The 22119-nt window shown below is 39.7% G+C and overlaps 1 protein-coding gene across 1 annotated transcript in view; it reads left to right on the top strand.

Moving 5' to 3' along the window:
* LOC124154649 (forkhead box protein N2-like) overlaps positions 1-22119 on the top strand; it is a 33672-nt gene that overhangs the window by 7592 nt on the left and 3961 nt on the right. The window contains exons 4-9 of the mRNA XM_046528504.1: positions 239-564; positions 9860-10072; positions 12335-12468; positions 14916-15169; positions 15937-16031; positions 20038-20201. Of these exons, the coding sequence (XP_046384460.1) occupies positions 239-564; positions 9860-10072; positions 12335-12468; positions 14916-15169; positions 15937-16031; positions 20038-20201 (1186 nt within the window). The remainder of the gene's footprint in view (positions 1-238; positions 565-9859; positions 10073-12334; positions 12469-14915; positions 15170-15936; positions 16032-20037; positions 20202-22119) is intronic.

Genomic DNA, 22119 nt, shown 5'->3' with positions numbered 1-22119 from the left:
TCAGAAATTTTGTAGTGCGGAAATTGTGTTAAATGTCATGTAAAAATGCTTAATAAAAGTATTAGCACTCACAAAAAATAATAAAAGGTGCAAAAATGGTTTTATTTTTGTCATTATAATTACAGTGCGAGGTTTAATTTTATCCAAGTATGTATAAAGGGGCCATAAAGCAACGAAAATCAAAAAGTTAACAGCAATTGTTACGGTCTGAATGTAATAATCAATTGCTTTCGTTCAGGGATGAATCTGCAGTCAGGTGACTCCCTCTCTCCGGAGGCGCACTCGAGCAATGATGAGAGTGTGGCCACCACGGAAGGAGCCGACGACATCCGAGATGCCATCTCACCCACTAGTGACTACGCTGACTCCACAAGCTCCAGTGGCCACCGATCCCCTGGCCTGCCCGATGACACCACAAGTTTGAAGAGTCTTCGTCGGCAGCCCGTGCTGCTCTCTCCATCTGTGGCTGGAGCTTCCTCATTGCCTGTGATGACGCGACTCAAATTTCAGCACTCATCATATCAGAGCCAGACTGCAGGGAATCAGCGACCTTATGACCCTCAGGTAATGTTTATAATGATAATAGATAATATAGTATGAATTTTATTTTACAGGAACAAAAAAACATTGTGTTAAAATAATCATTCTATTCTTCAGCTTTTTAATATTTTTTATTTAGTTATCCTTTATTACCATTAAAAGATGTGTTGATGTGAATGGTGATTTATATCATGCAAATATGTAGTATCAAAGGAATTTATTTTGTGGCATTGGAAACTCACTCACTGGACCTTTCTGAGCAATCGTTAATTTTTCCAAAACTTTTTGTTTCAACGCAATAGCAAATTTTCTCCAATACAGTGGAGCCTTAATGCAATGAAGTGAAGGGGTCTGGAGGTTTCCTTCATTATAACCGAACTCTGTTGATTCATGAGATTCGTGTATTTTCATGATGAAATTTCCACTGTACTTCAGAGTGTGCGTTGCAGAAATTTTTGCAGGGACATGCCACCAATAGGACAGACTTCCATTCTTAATACTTTTGTTTTCTTTTGTTGTTGATGATGATACTGTCCAACACGTCTCACCTGAAACAATCAGTTTCACTATGTCAGTATTCCATGTGATTACCAGTGAAATGATTTCTGTGGGTATTTCATAGTACTGTATATCTCTGAATATAGTCCCCCCTTTTCTCCAAAAATGGCCGCGGAAAAGTAAGGGGGGGGGACTATAATCAAGTGTAATCCAGTTTAGCATACTAAAGGTCACCATATAGTTGTAAATAACGGCATAATGGCTAATGTTCTCGTAGTCTTTCTATTTGAGTATATTCATGAGGATTATAATCGGAGATATTAGTAAATACTGCCACGTTTTACCGGAAATTTAGACAATTTTTACCACAAATGTTGTAAAGATACGATTCTTCCGATTCAAATAGCATATCGAATATGCGTTTTCACGGAATCCATCGGGTAGCCGTTAATTTTTCTTGGAAAAGTATTGTTAGAATAATTCAATCGACACTGATCACTTAATGACGCAAAACAGTAAATAATTAAAATGAAAACTAAACACACACTATCATTACATCAATCGAACACTGGAATTGAATCAATAGTATATGTACCCGTCGCTCATTTGATAGTTACACGATTTAAATAATTGCGAAAAATAAACAGATAAAGTGAACCTTTTGTGACGATTAAGCACTTCATTGCATCCGTAGTGTGGCATCCCACCCCCGACTCGCCCGGATACCACAATAGAACCGGGGGGAGACGTCGCACAAAAAAAAAATAAAAAATACAAATCCACGAAGATCCCTCCCGCATGGGACCTACGGGACAAAACTATGCCACTCACTTCTCGTAATTCAAATAAATAAAGAAAATATTCCCCTTCTGTGAGGATGATTGCGGGTGCGGGGTCCCCGATTCAAACTGATGGGTGACGTTCGGGCGCTGATGCACTCGTCCAACACGCATTTACGGGAAGGAAATCAGACGGGGTGAAAGGAAGGACGAAGGATATTTTCAATGGGGTGACCCGTGGAGGAATCAGGACAAAAACACTCTCTCAAACACTTTCAATTAAACAAAATATAATTCACACAAATAAGATTGCATATGACAAAACAAACAAAATGAACCCTCTTATACGCTAATGAAGTATGAATTGGTGAAAGCCACTTATGAAACATCGATGATAAATTACAATTAAAAAAAAACAACAATATAACTTGGTTTCTAGATGAAAATCAATATAGAAAATGATGATAACAAATTAAAGTTCGGTGGTGAACACGTAAATATGATACAAATTCAATGATTTCTTGACTGGGGAGGTAAATATGAGTCCATCCCGTCGAATGTAAATTTGGGGTGCGAACGTTAATTGTACTTGGTGACTGATTTCACTTTCACTTATGTAACGGGTGCGTTCCGTGACTGTTTGTCTTAATTTGGCTTGGCAGGAGACACAAGGGGGCTTTGGGGGGGGGGAATAGCTGCAATCTTACTTTATCGTAGTCCGAGTCTGGACCAGGTTGGATCCAACACTCTCTCGTTCCATTTACTGCACTCCTTTCTCCCTTGTTGGAGGAAGCTGCATCCGGAACGGAGATAATGTGTCCTCTTCAACTGGCCCTTTGCTCCTTCGGACGGGGGGGGGAATTCTTCTTCCAGATCAATCTTTCTGGAAACGCTTGGGCCCCTTGTCTCCTCCTGCCGTGCGTCGCACTGATTTTGGGCATAGGCTCCGCCCGATAGTCACTTTGGAATTCTCCCGGTTCGCTTACGCGCACCACCTTTTATCATACCTCAACTTGGGGTGGGGGTAATGCACAATGAAGGGAGGGAGGAGTAATACGCCACTCATTCAGGGGAAACCCGAGCTCCCCTCCTCCCACACACACACACTCACACACAACCATACAAAAATCGACGGAAAACACATTCATCCCCTCTGACTCAACCCACGCCTTCCTCCACGGGCCATGGTTTGGGGGTGGGGTTTTGGAAAGGTCGTGGAACGAGCGGGTAAACAGGTAGGGAAGAAAATGCGCCGAGTAAAATGTATTGTAATGGGGCTTGAACCATTACATAGCCCCCTTCCTAAACTGTGGATACCGTTCTTGAGGAGACGGATCCGCAGTTTAATGACAAACAAAAAAAACAACTCCATCCGCCTTGGATTGGATTGAAATTAAATTTTGCCCATGTGAAACAAAAAAAAAATCACCTCTATTTCTTAAATAGGCTCATGGTATACCTTTAAATTTCCAAAATTATATATCCCAATTTCTTTTCCCTCTTGATCAGATAAGTGACACGAGTTTGGCCCCGCATGTCTGGTAATGCTGAAGGGACCGGTATACAAATGAAAGAATTTGTGAAATAAATTTTGTTTAGAATCGGATGACCGAGGGGTCTTCAAAAGGACTTTTTCTCCCACCCTGAACTGATGTCCTTTTGCCCTCTGTTGATCCTTTCTTTTCCGACCTGCCAATTCCAAATGAATCCTAGCAAACTGCTGAATTTCATTTTGTGATTTTTGCGGCTCTACCGGCAACGTAACGATTTCATCCTCACGCCGAGGTTTATGACCAAAATGAATCTCAGTCGGAGTCATTTTCGTACTTTCATGAGTTACCTCATTGAACCAACTATTTATGTGTGGTATCATTTCCGGCCATTTCGAGTGCTCATTTGAACAATATGCCCGAAACACTCTAGACAGTTCTCTCATCACTCTTTCACTCGGATTGGTTTGGGGCCTTCTAATAGATGAATAAATGATACGAACTCCCAAACTTTGCAGTTTCGTTTTCCACTCATTACTCGTAAATTGAGTTCCGTGATCAGATAATATACTTTGTGGTTTGCCACATAAGGGAAAATACTTATTTATTAGAACGCGTAGACAATTTCTCGTTGTTGGTTTGTTGATTGGATAAATTTGGACAAATTTAGAAAATACGTCTAACACAACAAACACGTATTTATTTTAAATTTTGCCCTGGGAAGTGGCCCGTACAAATCAATGGCGACTAGCTGCCTAGGAGCTAATGGAATAATATGTTGAAGTGGCCCCTCATAACTTTGATTTGGATGTTTCGTTTTTTGACAAAGATCGCACCTACGTATTTTTGCTCGTACCTCGCGACCCATATTAGTCCAATAATATTTCTCTCGAAGCCAATTTTCCACTTTTCTTGCACCACAATGCCCATAACGGGTGTGCGCAAAACAGATCAGGGCGTCTGTTATTTTTCCTGGAACCCACAACCTATATCTGTCATTTCCTTGAGCTGCTGACATCTTTTTTGCTAAAATGCCTTCGAACAACTCACCCGTCTTTGCAAGACTGGTAGCCCTCTTAAAACACGGGTCACCGGGTTGCAATTCTCCCCTGAGAACTTTTCTTATTTTCCCCAAAGTGGGATCTAGCTCTTGAAGTTCAGCAATCCTCCCGATATCCTGCGCGGGAAACTCACTTAAATTTAATTCAATTGTCGCCGTCAAAAAATTTCCTTTCTTCTCATCCTCAGAATTATTGTCCTCTACCGACTGTCGACTTATCCAATCAGGCACTAAATTTCTCTTACCAGGCCTGTGTTCAATTTTAAAATTAAACTCTTGGAGAGCGAGTATCCATCACGTCAAACGGCTGTTGTTCAGTTTGCATTTGGTTAAAAATGTAAGAGCCTTATGATCGGAAATGATAATTAAATCTTGGCCAAAGACTAATGCCCTTAACTTTTGTAATGCCCATATTATCGCCAAAGCCTCCTTTTCCGTGGTGGTATAAAAAATCTCGGGTCCTTTAAGGGTGTGTCCAATGAAGGAAATCACTGCCTCACGACCCAAATGATCATGTTGAAAGAGAACAGCTCCCAACCCATAATCTGAGCTGTCCGTTTGAAGGTACATCTGTTTATCAAAATTGGGATGTCTGAGCATTACCGCTTTCAAAAAAGCTCCTTTTATTTCCTCAAAACTACTCTGGTGTTCCTTTGTCCAAACCCATTTCGTTCCCTTTTTTAGTAGGTTTAAAAGGGGGATAGTTAAATGTGAATATCCCTCACAAAATCGTGAATAATAATTACAAACGCCTAGGAAACCACGTAATTGTCTGATTCCCCGGGGAGGCTGTGTCTCCACGATGGTTTTTATTTTCTCCGGATCGGCCTTTATACCGTCGGGTGTTAATATGTGCCCCAGAAAAGGAACTTGAATTCGGCAAAATTGAGATTTTTCCTCATTTAAAGTCAATCCTGCCTCAATAACTTTTCGTAAAACAATTCTCAAATGACTCAAATGCTCCGAAAATGTAGGAGAAGCAATCAATAGATCGTCAACATACACCGTGGTGAACGGCTTTACTTCTTCCCCCAATGCTTCGTTTAAACACCTTATCATGGCCGCACCGCTATTTTTTAATCCATAGGGTACTCTTTGGAACACGTATGTCCTTGAATCATATTGAAACGCGGTATATTTCCTGTCCTCCGGGTGTAACAACATTTGCCAATATGCAGAGGTAAAATCAGTAGTCGAGAAATATTTCATCCCGCTAAACTTTGCAAAAAGACTTTCTATCCTTGGGGGCTCATCTCGTTCAGGTAGGGTGACGCTATTTAGTTTCCTCGCGTCAACACACAGACGCACGCGACCATCTTTTTTCTTCACAACCACCAGAGGGTTTACAAAAGGACTTGAAGCTCGGACTATTATGCCCCCATCTAACATCGAGTCTATCTGCTCCTTTACTTTACTTGCTAATGCGTGAGGAATAGGATATGACTTTTGCGCAAATGGTGTTTCGTCACTTAATTTAATTCGGTGAACGAAATTCTTTGCCAAACCTGGTGAAAGTGAGAAAGCTGCACGGTTTTCATTTAATAACATCTGAAGTTCGTTTTCTTCGTAGGCTGTTAATTGACTGTTCTGATAAACAGATTTCCTAACGTCATCAAATTCATCGTTATTACCCATGTTTGGCTTGCACTGTCCTCCGTCTCCTATTTCCTCAAAGGTCCGTACCTCTATCCGTGGCTCATCTAATTTCAATTCGTTATTTTTAAAATCAATGATTACCCTATTTTCAGCAAGCCAATCTGATCCCAAAATGAGTTTTGTGATTAAACCTTTAACCACCAAGCACACAGTGTCACACTCCCGCCCCCCAATTACTACTGGCACCAGGATTTGCTTCGTAATGGGATTCGATTTTCCGCGATTCGCACAAATTAAAAAACTTTTGTTTAATGGCAAAACGGGTATTCTCGGATTTATTTCAAGCAATCTTTCAAATAACCCCTCTTCAATCGCGGAAACTTCGCTTCCGGTATCTATTAAGGCCAATATAGATTCTCCCAAACATTTCACTTTTATTTGAGGACATTCTCTCCGTGGAAGAGTCACGTCTTCCTCCGCCATGAGGTCATCAAAGGGATTTCCCTCCAACAGTACTGTGGCTATTATCTTTATTGCCTCTCTCTCCTCGGGATCCGCGTCGGCGAGGCAATTCGACTCGGACCCTTTTAGTTTTCCGTCCCTGGACTAAGTGTTTGGCTCCGCTGTTGAGGCACAATACCCGTTTCCTGATTCACGCCAGGGGATAGTGAATTATCCACCTGCTCCCTTCTTATCTCCGTCATGCTATCATGTTCGGGTCTAGTCACTCCTCTCCACTGACTGTTTCTCTGCCACTCTCTACGATTTGCGTTCGCCCCTGCTGACCATTGTGTGGAATTTACACACGGTGGCCTTTCCCTTTGCGGCGGCCTAGCGTTTTGCCCCTCCTCTACACTCTCGTCATAATATTCCAATAGAATGACCAACTTCTCTAAACCCAAAGGCTCCGCACTTTTTAAGAGATTCCTTACCCAGGGAGGGAATTGGCGTATGAGAAAAAATTTAAGTTCCTCATCACATATAGGAGGTTCACAAGACCTGGCTGATGCAATCTTCCTCATCGCATGTTCACTCATTTTCCCATCTCTCGCACGTGAATAATATCCTGTCATTACTTTAGCTCGGTATTCAAACCGCGCGTTTTCACTCCAATATTTTCGCAAAAAATTCTGTTTAATTTCATCGTACGTTTCTGGTACAGGAAATAAGGCATTTCTCCACAGACGAGCGTTTCCTTCCATCATACTTAAAAATACATATGGCCATTTAGCCAGTGGGCCAGCAAGCAACTTTAAATACTCCTCTGCCTCATTTAAAAACACTCGAGGGTTCTGATCAATTTTACCTTTGAATACAGGTTTATGAAGGCCAATATTTGGTGGAGCTATTGAGGCGGCCAACACCGGTCCGGAGCCCACTTGCTCCATACGCCTCATTCTATCACTTAGCTGATTCAACCTTTGTTCATTTGTCTCATCATGCTGGGCTATCTCCTGTCTAATTTGAGTCTTCAAACCGTTCTCCCTCGTTATGGCTTCCTGTTCCTTAGTTTCTATAACTCCCGACAAATCTTCGCGGACAACGTCAACCTCCCGTTTAATTTCTACTTTTACACATTCTATTTTACCATTCAACATTTGTAACAGCTCTCGGTACTCCCTCCGTCTCTCCTCTTCCTCCCTCCGTCTCTTTTCCTCCTTCTCCTCTTTCTCCCTCCGTCTCTTTTCCTCCTTCTCCTCTTCCTCCCTCCGTTTCTCCTCTTTCTCCCTCCGCTTCTCTTCCTCCCTCTCCTCTTTCTCCCTCCGTTTCTCTTCCTCCCTCTCCTCTTTCTCCCTCCGTTTCTCTTCCTCCCTCTCCTCTTTCTCCCTCCGTTTCTCCTCCCTTTCTGAAAGCAAGTATTTTTTAAATTCTAAAATCGGATCGTTCGAATCCGGTGAGGCCGGTATGGAATGAAAGGTAGGAGTTGACCAAACGGTCGATTCAACTCCAACTGCGCTTTCCTCTACCGTCTCATCCCCCTCGCTGTTCTCCATAACCTCTACTTCATCGATATCACGTCCTTCCATATATTTCAGATCCTTCTTACGAGTACCCATTGTATTAAATATCTAAATTTCCAAAAATGTGCCAAAATTTTGCCCCTATGATTACCCTCAGTCATTCGTTTCCAGAAGCTATAGCGCCACTTACTCGAACATTTACACCACACAAAGAATAATCGGGTCCCTGTTCTGACCAGGTTGGACCAGGTTCGCTTACGCGCACCACCTTTTATCATACCTCAACTTGGGGTGGGGGTAATGCACAATGAAGGGAGGGAGGAGTAATATGCCACTCATTCAGGGGAAACCCGAGCTCCCCTCCTCCCACACACACACACTCACACACAACCATACAAAAATCGACGGAAAACACATTCATCCCCTCTGACTCAACCCACGCCTTCCTCCACGGGCCATGGTTTGGGGGTGGGGTTTTGGAAAGGTCGTGGAACGAGCGGGTAAACAGGTAGGGAAGAAAATGCTCCGAGTAAAATGTATTGTAATGGGGCTTGAACCATTACAGTAGCTACTATACGTCCGTGCGGTTCGTGTTTACAACCACTGCCTTTACCGCCTTCACAGAACAAGAATGCGCAATATGTGATGCATTTGTTTCTGAAAAGGCGCAATAATCGACGACTTTAAACCAGAAGCGCCGGCATTACTGCATTTGATCGAAATCCAGCGACTCAGCATCGAAAGTGTGATCAATTTATTGAGGAATATATTCAATTCGCCGGGGTAAGTAGGATCGATAAATTACGTCACATAACGTTTCGCAATTATTTCCGCGATATTTTCTTTATTAAAAATAATTTTACGTTCAACAGTGAGGTGATGGATCAAGTAGAAAGATGAGGATCAATCCTACGGCAGATTAGAGGCCATCAAAGACGGAGTTTCGATGCCAATTTAAAAATAGCCGTTGCAGAATACGCCGTAAATCATAGTATTCACAGCGCTTGCAAAGCGCTAATTAATCGCGGAAGTCATTTCGGGGGTCTCGATGCGGCAGATTCAAAGAATTAGAGGAAAATATCGTCGAATTTGTGCGCAAATGCAGAGCAGAAGCTATTTGTGTAACTTATGCAATGATTCGCGACGAGGCATTGAAAATTGATATAATATTTTTTTCAGTTTTAATGTTTGTTGGAAAAAGTTTATTTCTTAATTCTATTACTTTGATATTTGTAAGTCCTGTAGTTTAATTATTTTGCTTAGCAGGCATTTGATGGCAATATTTTTATAATATTTATAATTTATTTAAAACAATTTTATTTAATTTCCTAAATTCTTCAGGTCACTTGGATTTGTGATGACTTGATGGGTGTGTTACACTGGATCTAAGGAAGTTTCAGGGCCAAATGCAATACTCTTTATGGGATTTAAGTTAAAGCTTATATATTGACATTGTTTGTAGTCATTTGGAAATCAAAAATATTAATAATTTGTGAATGTTTAAAAAATACAATAGCCTTGGATACTTAAAAAATGTTCTCATTTCTTCATTACATCTGGTTAAGGAACTATAAATTACTGATACATGCAATGGATCACAACATGTTTTAGGTATAGTTATTTTGTTGTGATGGAAAATATGTGAACAGATTTGTTCTTAATCTTCACAGAAAATAATAGTTTTTATCGACTCTAGAATCTTAACTTGCTAACCACAGAAAAAATGCCTTCCTTTGCATTTTAAAATTTTTCCCAAAACTGAGGTCTCAAAATTGGGGGGGGGGACTATATTCGGAGATATACGATATTTGACTTCTTGTGCTGCTGTGCTTTCATGGTTTTTTTGTGTACATTTGACCTAAGGAGAAATGGTACCAGCTGTGTGGAACGTCCTGATAGAGCACTCTTTCACTGGGGAAACTGATTTTATTACAGGTACATGTTGGCTCCAAGCCCCCGTTTTCGTTCTCATGCCTCATATTCATGGCCATCGAAGATTCTCCCAAGAAGGCCCTGCCCGTGAAAGAAATCTACGCTTGGATTCTTGAGCACTTCCCCTACTTCAAAGATGCTCCCACAGGCTGGAAGAACAGCGTTCGCCACAATCTGTCACTGAACAAGTGCTTCAAGAAGGTCGAGAAAGCACCGGTATGTGCTGCTGTTTCTGGGTATACCATATTTACTCGTGTAAGCCGTGCTCCCATGTATCCCGCATGCCCCCATTTTCGGGCCGGCTTGTGAGGAAAAATAACTTCCTACTGCTTTTTGGGTGCAATCTAATGTAGGAACTTGTGATTCATTGGTAAATTGGTAAATTTAATTTATGGTACCATGATTAATAAAGTAAAATGATGTCAGAAATGTAATTCCTGCAAAGGTTTCCCCAGCGATATTCATGATGAGTGCAGTTATCCAGGTTCTCGCTACAGACAAACGTGGCTGGATAACCCGGATAACTGCACTCACCATGGCAGTAATGTGTCATATTTGGACTCATTTTTTTAATAATTGGTACACATTACTAACATTGAAACCGTGGGCGTATTCAGGATTTTTTCTGGGGGGCTCAAGAGCTTGACAGTCTAACGATCTTCTCATGCTTGAGATTAAAGACAAGATACAACAATTACTGTACGAAATATTCTCTTTATTTTAACATGAAAGTTAATAATATGAAATCAAATTATTGAGGCTCCGTTATACACAAAACAATAGGAACGTAATGATAACAGTATAAAAGATTTGTCTACTTTTTAAGAGTGTGAGGGGGGGCACGTGCTCCCCCACAAAAAATCTGCCTACGATTGAAACCATACAGAGGTAAAACAGTAACTGCAGAAACTAATTGGTTGTCATCAAAGAACACATTAGGTGACTCATGTTATCAGCTTCTTTCAAAAATTGGTGACCAAGAAGGGAGATCGCATGAATGCTGCGGATACCAAAGCAAACTCCGGTTACAACTTTGAAAAGAATTATGGCGCCACTCTCATTTACAGCAGCTTATGGGATGCAATGTAGAATGAGATTAGAACATATATCAGTCCTATAATGTGTCATATTTCATACAATATATACATGGTAAGTGCTTTGTAGCATGTTGTTTTCTTTCTTCAAGTATGTATCGTTGTATGCCCATATTTACTAGGGTAGTGTCACAAAACTAGGTCTCATATTTCGATCAAGCTTGGTAGGGATGTAGTCCATTGGGAGCTGTTCACGAATCACCCCCTGTATGGGGTTATATAACCAATATTTAAAACAAAACAATGCTATTAAACATCTACAGGCTTAATATATTCCCTTAGAAATGAGCTCTCAACAAAAACAAGCAGTAGCCTGGTGGCTACCATGTACGTCTCCTACCCGGAGGTCCTATGATCGATTCTCGGATACAGCACTTTTTTCATCATTTGTTCCTACGTTTCATTTTTCAGAAGCCTGCTATTCATCATCATTTTGCTCGCTGTTGAGATCCCATTTCTAAGGGATTATATTATGCCTGTAAATGTTTACCTGCATTTTTTTTTAAACTATTGGATATATAATCCCTTATGGGGGGCTCATGATGGACTACAACACTTCAAAGTTTGATTGAAATCTGAGACTCGGTTTTGTGACACTCCCCTTGTTAGATGAACGACGGCATTTCATTCAAATAACTTTAAAATACTATACTGGTTCACTACTATGCCATACTTACTAATTCACATAGATATGTTCACCAATTCTAAACTCTGGGGAAACAAACGCATTTGAGGGAAAATGGTGCGCAGCTTACATGAAAATGAGGAGGAATCGTGTAAGTTGCACACCCCCTTTTTTATAGCGGCATTTCTGGAAAAAAGGTGCGCAGCTTCTATGGGTAAATACGGTATTAGTCTCTGCTTGCATTTTTTGTGTTCACCGTGAAACATTCAAAGCCTGACCTTATATATGATTTTAAACTACATTGATAGTAGAATTCAGAAATCAGGTAAATTTTTGGCATCATTGAATATCTCGTTAGTTGCATTGTCTTGCATTCATTATTTTTTACTGTTGACACATATTAGGCTTATGCGAGTCTTGTGAATTGTGATGCAACTAAAGAAGATGGGCCTCTCAGGAATATACCACCACAGCCATTTTTGTGAGTTAGGTACCATTGTATTTTCCCATGGGGAAGCGCGGTAGTCTATGGGGTAAAGTGCTTGGCTGCTGATAGAAGGGCTACAGTTTAAGCCTTTGAATGCCCCTAATTAAGTATAGGGTAAGAGGACCCCTTCATTGAAGGGTATGGTGACTCTTGGTACACATTTGACTGCTTCCTGTGTTCATACTTTCAACCGTTGTCTTCTCAATGTACAGCGAGTGAAATTGTGGTTGGAGGGAGTGTGCTACTTGATTGGTTGGGGTCTCTGCTTTCAGAACCTGGGCAAGGGATCGCTATGGATGGTGGATGACATCTTCCGGCCCAACCTGCTTCAGGCCCTCAGCAAGGCTCCATGCCAGCCCACACATCTACAGCGGAACTCCTCCTCAAATGGACTTACTGTCACAAGGTGAGTGAAGCATGCGCTGTCACTGCAGTGCTGGTATTTTTGCAAGTTCCACCCTCTCTCTACTCTCATCAAATCCTTTTTCATGATAGTTATTTGTAATGTAATAATAATAATAAAATGCCTTTATTCGGGCGAGGTTGAGACTAAGAAGTCCACTCTTCCACCTAACCCCTCCATAGCATCAATGCAAACATATTTTTAAAAAATAGACAAACGTTTACAACACAAAGGATATACAATATACAATATTTGTGAAATGTTAAAAATATGAACAACTGTATGTGAAAATTTTGTGGAAAAAAGATTTCTGTTTGTGGGAAAAAACATGAGAATAAGGGTGAAGTATCCTTCAGCAAAAAAAAACCCACTGCAGGAAAACGCCCACACAAGAAGGGGGGCGTGAAAAACCTGCGAAAACCTACTGAGTGAAAGCTAAAGTCGTGTTATTTGTAAAATACAACATAGTCAATGAGGTACAAAGTATACACAAATATTACGCATGCAATTAAGGTATAAAATATAACATGTATATGCATAAACATTCAGTGATATATATCACTTTGTCGTTGGCGCTGCTCAGTGTAATGTATATTTACCAGCTAGTTGTGAAGTGAAAAGTGCTTTGTGTAGCCTCCTCTTAAAAGATGCCAATGATGATGAGTTCCTAGTTGAAAGGTTAAGATTTTTAAACTAAGGATGAGTCAGTTTTAATATTTTGTCGGTTCTTAATCAAGTCTTATAGTGTCATTGAATAATTTTCAAAAGCTATGAGTAATTATCATTGGTTAATTATGAAAAATGCCTCAAATAACTCACCGAATTACTTCTCCTGTGATTGGTTCCGTGACATCACTATGTAAGCATGTTAATTTAAGCATGTCAATTGTGCTTTACATACGTTTCCAATTGGGAGCTCTAATGACAACCTGAAATGAAAATGAAGCCTGCCGCTTCTGTGAATCCCTTCTCTCAAGAGCACTGTGAGATCACTCTATGTGAAGATGGCACACATGTTTCTGGAACTGAAGGCCTAAATATAAGAACCAGATAGTAACCAATTTTTGCAAAAATTAGATTTTCACAATAGCATGAAGCCCCTCCTCCTTTTACAAACAGACATTGTTTTTTCAATGATAAGTTCTGAATTAGTTCAGCAGACAATGTTGAAATCTAACATTTTACTCTCTGAATGTGAAAACCATTATTTTTCAACATTCTACTGGAATGCACCGTACATATTTTTCCTAGGAAATATCCTTCTTCTCAAAGAAATGCCGAGCATGGAAGCAGACAATTACGTCACGTATTGTTGCCCTCACTGAATGGAGTTGTCAGTTGAGCGCTACGTTTGGGCCCAGGTATTTGTTTGGAGGGTCTTTGAAGAAGAGCTCAAAGGACGAGTAAAGTTATGGTTATAACATAACTGAACACCAACAATATCATGGTTAATGTTATATTTCTGTGGGATGAAGTCGGTTACCTATGCAACGTATAAAGTATGGGTCCTAACGTAATGCATTTCTGATAATATGTAATTCGTATTTTTCCATTTGCACATTTCACTTGTGTGAGAGGAAACGGCAGAGATGAAGTAATTGCAAGTGGTATGTGTCTTTCTTTCCACTCGTCACCACATACGGAGAGTTGTGATAGAGACAAACACACTATCCTAATCTCAAGACATCACTGAGTGACGTCCCACTCGGCTGGCATGGAGTATCTTTTGGGCCAACCATGAAATATGCAAAAATTATCCCATGCTTTAAGAAGGTGAGTAGGCGTATGCAGGACTGTCTGGTGTGATGCCATATTGGAGCAGTCCAGCTCCATCTGGGTTGGTGTGAAATCTCGGCGGCTGAGCACTACTTTATATGTGCGGCAAAGGTTACCCATTCATTATTTGATCGATAGTTCATGAAAGTAGACTGGAAAGCTTCTTATGACGTGGACAATCACCACAGGAACCTCATGTCATTCTTTGAGCAATAGGGCTACAATGCAATGGACACTCAGGTGCAGTTTTTTTGGAAGTGAGGCACATACCGTATTTCTCCAAATATAGTCCCCCTCTGAATATACTCCCCCCACTAAATTTGAGGCTTGAGTTTTAGGAAAAATAAAAAAAAATGTGTTTGAATATAGTCCCCCCTTTACTTTTACCATGGGCATTTTTGGAAAAAAGGAGGGGTCTATATTCAGACAAATACGGTAGAATACAATGATATCAGCAACTTTTGGAGGAGATGATTTGATTTTGTTTGTCCATTCCAAAGATCCCTTACCATAGTGAAATGTAACTGAAATGGGCTTGAACATTTGGTATTCATTTATTTCATCTTCATCATCCCATTAAACAGTGCTATTAAGGCCACTTAGCTCCTAGGAAGTGTTTGCTAGACATTTGTGGGACAAGTAATAAATACTATGAATGTCTCTTGTCTTGACAGTCCGCAAAGGGAGGATTATGTAGTCCTCTCGGGTATCCGCTCCAATTGCAACGTGCCTGACCCTGAGCTCTTCCCATTGCTGAGTCGCAGGCTGGCAGCTGCGGTGTCAGCCAAGGAGCCTGTTGACGTGCCAGCTCGGCGAAGGCACAAGGGAGGGGAGGGGGCGTGCCATGGCGACTCTCTGGATGATGCTGCAGCTGCCACGGCGATGCTAGCCCTCAAGCACGGACCGCATGTACTCTTTTCGAGCAGAGGTTAGAGGGCTGGTTGCATTCAAAACAGCACACTCATCTGCTATTCTTGTGCTTGATGATCAGGTGATTGGGCTGAAAAAAAGCTCATAACCAGATAAAAATTTTCGTATGCTATCAGTTGTGGAGTAGTAGCAGGATAACATGTGGACCTTTTTCTGAAAATGGAGAATATAGTAGAAGATCGATAATGAGGAAATCTAAATAACTGAATGATCAAAACAACGGAAAGTTTTCGGGAGTTTTTCAAAGTATATATTTTTTGAAGTTGCATAAAATGCTTATCTAAGTGGTATAATTGCTGTCTCAGAGCTGGGCTAATCCAGTGAGAACTAGTCCATTTAGAACTAGTACTTTTTCATTTATTGTGCTCCAACCATCATGAAGAAGGATTATAATGATGTCTTTTATATACAACGCCTACGCATGTTCCAAAAAATATTTTCATTGTTGCCTACATCCAGGTAACTGATTTTTCACTGGAAATATTGTTTATCCGGAATGTGTCTGGTCCCACACATTGTAAATAATCAATCTTCTACAGTGTTAAGAAATGATCCCGAGCTATCAAAAACCCTTAACAAATTGTTCCTGGTTATAGAGGAGCTCATAATTTACTTCCTGCATTGAATGCGTTAAACTCTACTTTGGTGCTTTTATTTTCTTCATAGAATGTGTAGAAAAATTTACTTTCATCTTGATTTTGTTAGATTAGTATGTATGGTATTTTGGTGACATGCAAATCTTATTTTCATTATCTTTAATTACAGACAGGAAGCCTCAAGGTGAAGTGGACAATTCGAAGCAATACTCCAAAGGGTGCTCTTCTAATAAGGCCGTGGACAAAACTTCAAATACTAGTCAGGTATAAGTCATTCATTTCAGTTCCTTTATTTTTAATATATCACTCTTGCCGGTTTCGCCTGTGGAATCTTGGTCTATGGTAGACTCTCATTATTACAAAGTGTATGGGATCATATTTTGGAATTTAATGATTTTTTTTTAGCTATTTACAAACTTTTATGATGGTTTGTTTTTAGAAAAATCACATAATTTATGTAGTATCTTGAAATACTTCATATTTTGGCGTGATTTTTATGGTCTGATTGTAAATTTAGTTATGAATGTACAGGCATCCCCCGAGTTACGTATGTCTCGACTTACGTAAATCCGTACTTACGTAAGCGATAACCGTATTTAAAATGATTACGTTAATTTTCGAATGCGAGCAGGAAGAAATATATATTCGCTCGTACAACCTATGGTAGAAAAAATATCGAATAGTTATCGAGTTTTTTACATGCTACAAATAACAAAGTGACCCATTTTTGTCATTCCTCGAAAGAATTTTCATTAATTTATGTAGAAAAATCGCTTATAAATCCCAAGCCAACAATCAACGTGAAAATTTGCAGTTCTAGCGATGGATGTGGTTGCGCTCATTCCTGTACGATACAACTTGTTATACAGCATGCACACCCGAACTCAGACTTTCAACGATTTTAAAATTGTATCCTTAAGTTTGGAAATCTATGGAATTAAAAGAAAATGAATTTCTAGCAGAAATCTTTAACGCGGAAAAGAAATGTTTAGTAACCACGTAACGGCATTGAAATTTGAGTGTTGGCAATGAACGCCGCGAAAAAGTTAAGAAAAAGTTGACACATGATACTAATTGCGTAATTGTTTACATGCTTCTGGCGGAAAATTTTATTAAGCTGCATTTTCTCGTTCTCTCATATTGTGTGCAACTGTAAATGAATATTGCATCATTGAAAGCTTTTCACCACTAACGTTGTTGCACGTTAATGACTGAGTTGGCTGAATAAAAGCTCACTTTTAATTAGCTTCGTGCTTTGGAAATGCTCTTCGATGTTTTCAGCGAAGTAAATATTCAAATGACGATATTTTCACGTTATTTTATTGAGATATGAGAGAATGAAAGTATGTTTCCGTGCGTGAAAGAATGAGTGTATGTACGTGTGAATGCATCTAAGAATATAGTAATTTACTGTTGTATTTTTGTGTGTTATTTGCTCGTAATCCTAGACACTCCTACGTGTATTAACTGTGAGAGTGAAACCACCAGATTCATCGATCAACGTAATATATAAAAGGCAGAAGATATAATGATTATAGGTAGGTAGACAATGCATTCTTTGGGACCTTAGATCGCTGTATAACATAATGAATCAATTTAAGTATTCAGTGTAGTAATGTAGCGTTGAGATACCGCACTTTCCTGAATCCACGCGATGTCAACTCTGGGAATAATATTACGCATTTTGATTGGCAATGCTCGAGATGCAACTCTCAGACTATATTAATGTTTATCGATTTTGTATCTAATAACGTAAGAATACGCGGTAGAGTTCATGAATATCGCAGTGAATTGAATGAAACTTCACCGAGAATTTACCGCGCATTTCTCCGCTGAGAATTTCACCGCGCCGATCGCAATCTCTGAAGCACTAACGCAAAGGTTCGACTTACGTAAATTTCGACTTACGCAGAGTCTGCCAGAACGCATCTCTTACGTAACTCGGGGGATGCCTGTATGTGTAGAATAATTTAGGGCTTATAGCCAAGATTGGCAATGAAATAACATGTGAGTATATATGTACCATGAAATGCTTACCAATCTGAAATGGGAATATGTATAATGTGTCATGTTCATTTACTGCTCCCCCTGCCTCAGTTGGCCAATTGGTCTATGAAGAAGTTGTTTCTGCTCTATTTCAGTTAACTCTAAACCCAGTCCAATCCAAAGTTTCTTGTTGGTGGTTTGTCATTTTTTTATCTAATGAGGACGGTTGTTTACTTCCTCTCGCGTTAGACATGAGGTCAGACTTGCAGATGCGTCTACTGCTCATCCTCTTTTAATTGCATCAAATTTGCATCTTTAATACCGTATATCTCCGAATATAGTCCCCCCTTTTTTTCCAAAAATGGCCGAGGAAAAGTAAGGGGGGGGGACTATAATCGAGTGTAATCCAATTTAGCATACTAAAGGTGATCATTAAGTTATAAATAACGGCATAATGGCTAATGTTCTCGTAGTCTTTCTATTTGAGTATATTTATGAGGATTATAATCGAAGATATGAGTAAATACTGCCACGTTGTACCGGAAATTAAGACAATTTTTTCCAAAATTGTTGTAAAGATACGATTCTTCCGATTCAAATAGCATATAGAATACGCGTTTTCACGGAATCCATCGGGTAGCCGTTAATTTTTCTTGGAAAAGTATTGTTAGAATAATTCAATCGACACTGATCACTTTATGACGCAAAACAATAAATAATTAAAATCAAAACTAAACACACACTATCGCACTAATCGAACACTAGAATTGAATCAATAGTATATGTACCCGTCGCTCATTTAATAGTAACACGATTTAAATCGTTGCGAAAAATAAGCATAAAGTAAACCTTTCGTGACGATTTCACATTTCATTGCGGCCGTAGCTACTATATGTCCATGTGCCCGTGCGGTTCGTGTTTACAACCACTGCCTTTACCGCCTTCACAGAACAAGAATGCGCAATAGTTATGCATTTGTTTCTGAAAAGGCGCAATAATCAACTGCTTTAAACCAGAAGCGCCGGCATTCCTGCATTTGATCGAAATCCAGCGACTCAGCATCGAAAGTGCGATCAATTTATGGAGGAATATCTTCAATTCGCCAGGGTAAGTAGGATCGATAAATTACGTCACATAATATTTTGCAATTATTTCCGCGATATTTTCTTTATTAAAAATAATTTTACGTTCAACAATGAGGTGATGGATCAAGTAGAAAGATGAGGATCAATCCTGCGGCAGATTAGAAGCCATCAAAGACGGAGTTTCGATGCCAATTTAAAAATTGCCGTTGCAGAATGCGCCGTAAATCATAGTATTCATATGACGGCTGAAAAATTTGGCGTGGAAAGAAAGTCTTTGGAAAGATTGCAAAGCGCTAATGCATCGCGGAAGTCATTTCGGGGGTCTCGATGCGGCAGATTCATAGAATTAGAGGAAAATATCGTCGAATTTGTGCGCAAATGCAGAGCAGAAACTCTTTGTGTAACTTATGCGATGATTCGAACGAGGCATTGAAAATTGATAATATATTTTTTCAGTGTTTATGTTTGTTGGAAAAAGTTTATTTCTTAATTTTATTACTTTGATATTTGTAAGTCCTGTAGTTTAATTATTTTGCTTAGCAGGCATTAGATGGCAATATTTTTATAATATTTATAATTTATTTAACACAATTTTATTTAGATTTCCTAAATTCTTCTAGTCACTTGGATTTGACATGACTTGATGGGTGTGTTACACTGGGTCTAAGGAAGTTTCAGGGCCAAATGCAATACTCTTTATGGGATTTATGTTAAAGCTTATATATTTACATTGTCTGTAGTCATTTGGAAATCAAAAATATTAATAATTTGTGAATGTTTAAAAAAATACAATAGCCTTGGATGGTTGAAAAATTTTCTCATTTCTTCATTACATCTGGTTAAGGAACTATAAATTACTGATACATGCAATGGATAACAACATATTTTAGGAATAGTTATTTTGTTGTGATGGAAAATGTGTATACAGATTTGTTCTTATTATTCACAGAAAAAAATAGTTTTTATTGACTCTAGAATCTTAACTTGCTAACCACAGAAAAACTGCCTTCCTTTGTATGTAAAATTTTTTCCCAAAACTGGGGTCTCAAAATTAGGGGGGGGACTATATTCAGAGGGGGACTATATTCGGAGATATACGGTACTTAGCTACCCCTCCCCATGTTGCTGTCTCATTCGGGGTGAACACACAGAGCAAATTGTCTCAGCAGTGTTGCTCATACCATATTCCTTTTCCTTAGTTATTCCCAGTGATCACATCCTTCCCGAGTGAGGACCACACGTACAGTGCAGGGCGGCAGGCGCCAGGTGTGGAGCGTCCCAGGTGGAGCGTGGGCGCAGTGGTGTCTTCCGTGTCACCAGACGAGGCCTTCTCTGAGGCATCTGATGATGGTGATGACGACAGGTGGGTCTCTCCTCTTCCCCCTAATTGTGCAAATTTATGGAAACTAGTGATGGGTCGGTTCGATTCCTCGATTCTTCGATTCCTCGATTCTTCGATTCCTCGATTCTTCGATTCCTCGATTCTCGGCCAAGAACCGGAATCGAAAACGAGTACTTGCCAAGGCGAAAAATCGATTCCGATTCCAGCAGTACTTCAAACAACAAAATATACGACCGCATTTCCAATAGTCATTTGAATTTTCGCGCCACGTAACCGTAATAACAAAACACATATCTTCTTGGGATGTGCGAGTACTCGAAAATTCAAGTCGATCGAGTAGTTGGTACTCGACTCGAGCGTTTCGAGTAGCATTACGGATGTCGAGTCGAATAGTTAAGGTTACAGAGCATTCGAGGCTAGTAGGTCCAGCAAACTGCCGATCTATCATGAAACTCATGTTATAATGCAGTTTTTAAAGCCGATAAGTCATTCTAATGCCTTGGCCTGGTAGTTTCAGTGGTTTCAGCTTGCCGAATACACTATTGTTGTTGTTGACGTGGGCGCCGAATACCTTTACGCCAGCCGCGGCGGCCGATCGTCTTCCTACCCCGCGCACACTGGTCCGAAATCGGAAAAAGCTATAATAAAGTCCAAAATGACCTTTTTGGGGATAGAGACTTGAAACTCAGCGTAAATACTCATAAATCATTACCAAATATTGATTTATATGCTATTTTACATAAATGCGAACCTTTAGTGAGATACAGAGGCCCAAACATGACCAATTTTTCAATGCCACACGAGATATCGTTTTTCCTCAAAAAATCTTTGAATTTATCCCAGTGGTTTTGCGTTGGTATGAGTTTTGTTGAATAAAAAACGCAATATTCCTTTGATCTGGTGCTTTGCCTATACTTTCAATGACTTTTGAAGATTCTGGCTCTCATCTGTCTGGTTTTACAACGCAAAATGGCCGACCCGTTTTTCACTTGAAATTTGACATTACGTAGACATTATCTTTCGTTTACGAAAAATATAACTCGGAAAATTTGAACTACAATATTAAGTAGAGATTTCTAAAGAGTACTAAGTAGAAGTCTTGAAAAAAAAGTTTGCGACGAAGGAAATAAGAGCGATTTTTCAATCGCGTGTCAAGGCTGACCTACACGCCGCGGACCTCTGAGGCTCGGTAACTGAGGCCGATTTTTCAAGTTTTTTAAAACATTAGTCCTGAAAATCGTCATTTAAAGCATGGATAATCGTCTTCATTGACTTAAAACACTAAACTGAGGATGTTAAAAAGGATTATGTATAGATCGACTAGACCATTTAGCGCATTACTCGAGTGAAAATACTAAGGATTGGATATTTTTCGGAACCATCCCGCGCGTAAGAAATATGCCTCGGGTATTGAAGTAAAGTGAAGAGATTAAGTCAGCATGCTTAAGAGAGAGAAAAATGAACTGTTTCCGTGAAAGGCAACAAGCGATACCCTTTTTCCCTTTCCACTCTCGCCGAGGTGAGTCGCGCGGTAGGGGAAGTTTTCACACCACAAGGCTCTTTTAGCCTTTTCTATTACTGCGTCCGTCCGATGTAATATTCATTTGTAGCGTTTAGTTTCTTTCTTGAACTTAAAAAAGCAAGAGATTTAAAGGTTGATTCAATGACGTGAGAAGTATAGCATTTTTTTTGGCTCCACAAAACTAAAGTTTAGTTCTATAGTTGTTCGCTTCGTCCACTTGAATTCCATTAAGATTCAAGATCCAACAAATCGTTGATATAATTTTTAATAAAAATTCCAAAGTCTCCGAAATCTTGCAATTTTGGTGGGAAAGTACTTGCCCAATAACACACATGTGTAGCAAAAGGCAATTTTCTGCAGGCAGTAATACTGTAACATGGAGACGTCAAAACCTGCTGGCTGAGCATGTAGAATAAT

This window comes from Ischnura elegans, chromosome 2 (genome assembly GCF_921293095.1).
Source record: "Ischnura elegans chromosome 2, ioIscEleg1.1, whole genome shotgun sequence".
NCBI classification, from domain to species: Eukaryota; Metazoa; Arthropoda; class Insecta; order Odonata; family Coenagrionidae; genus Ischnura; species Ischnura elegans.
This window is presented reverse-complemented; position numbering and strand designations above follow the sequence as displayed.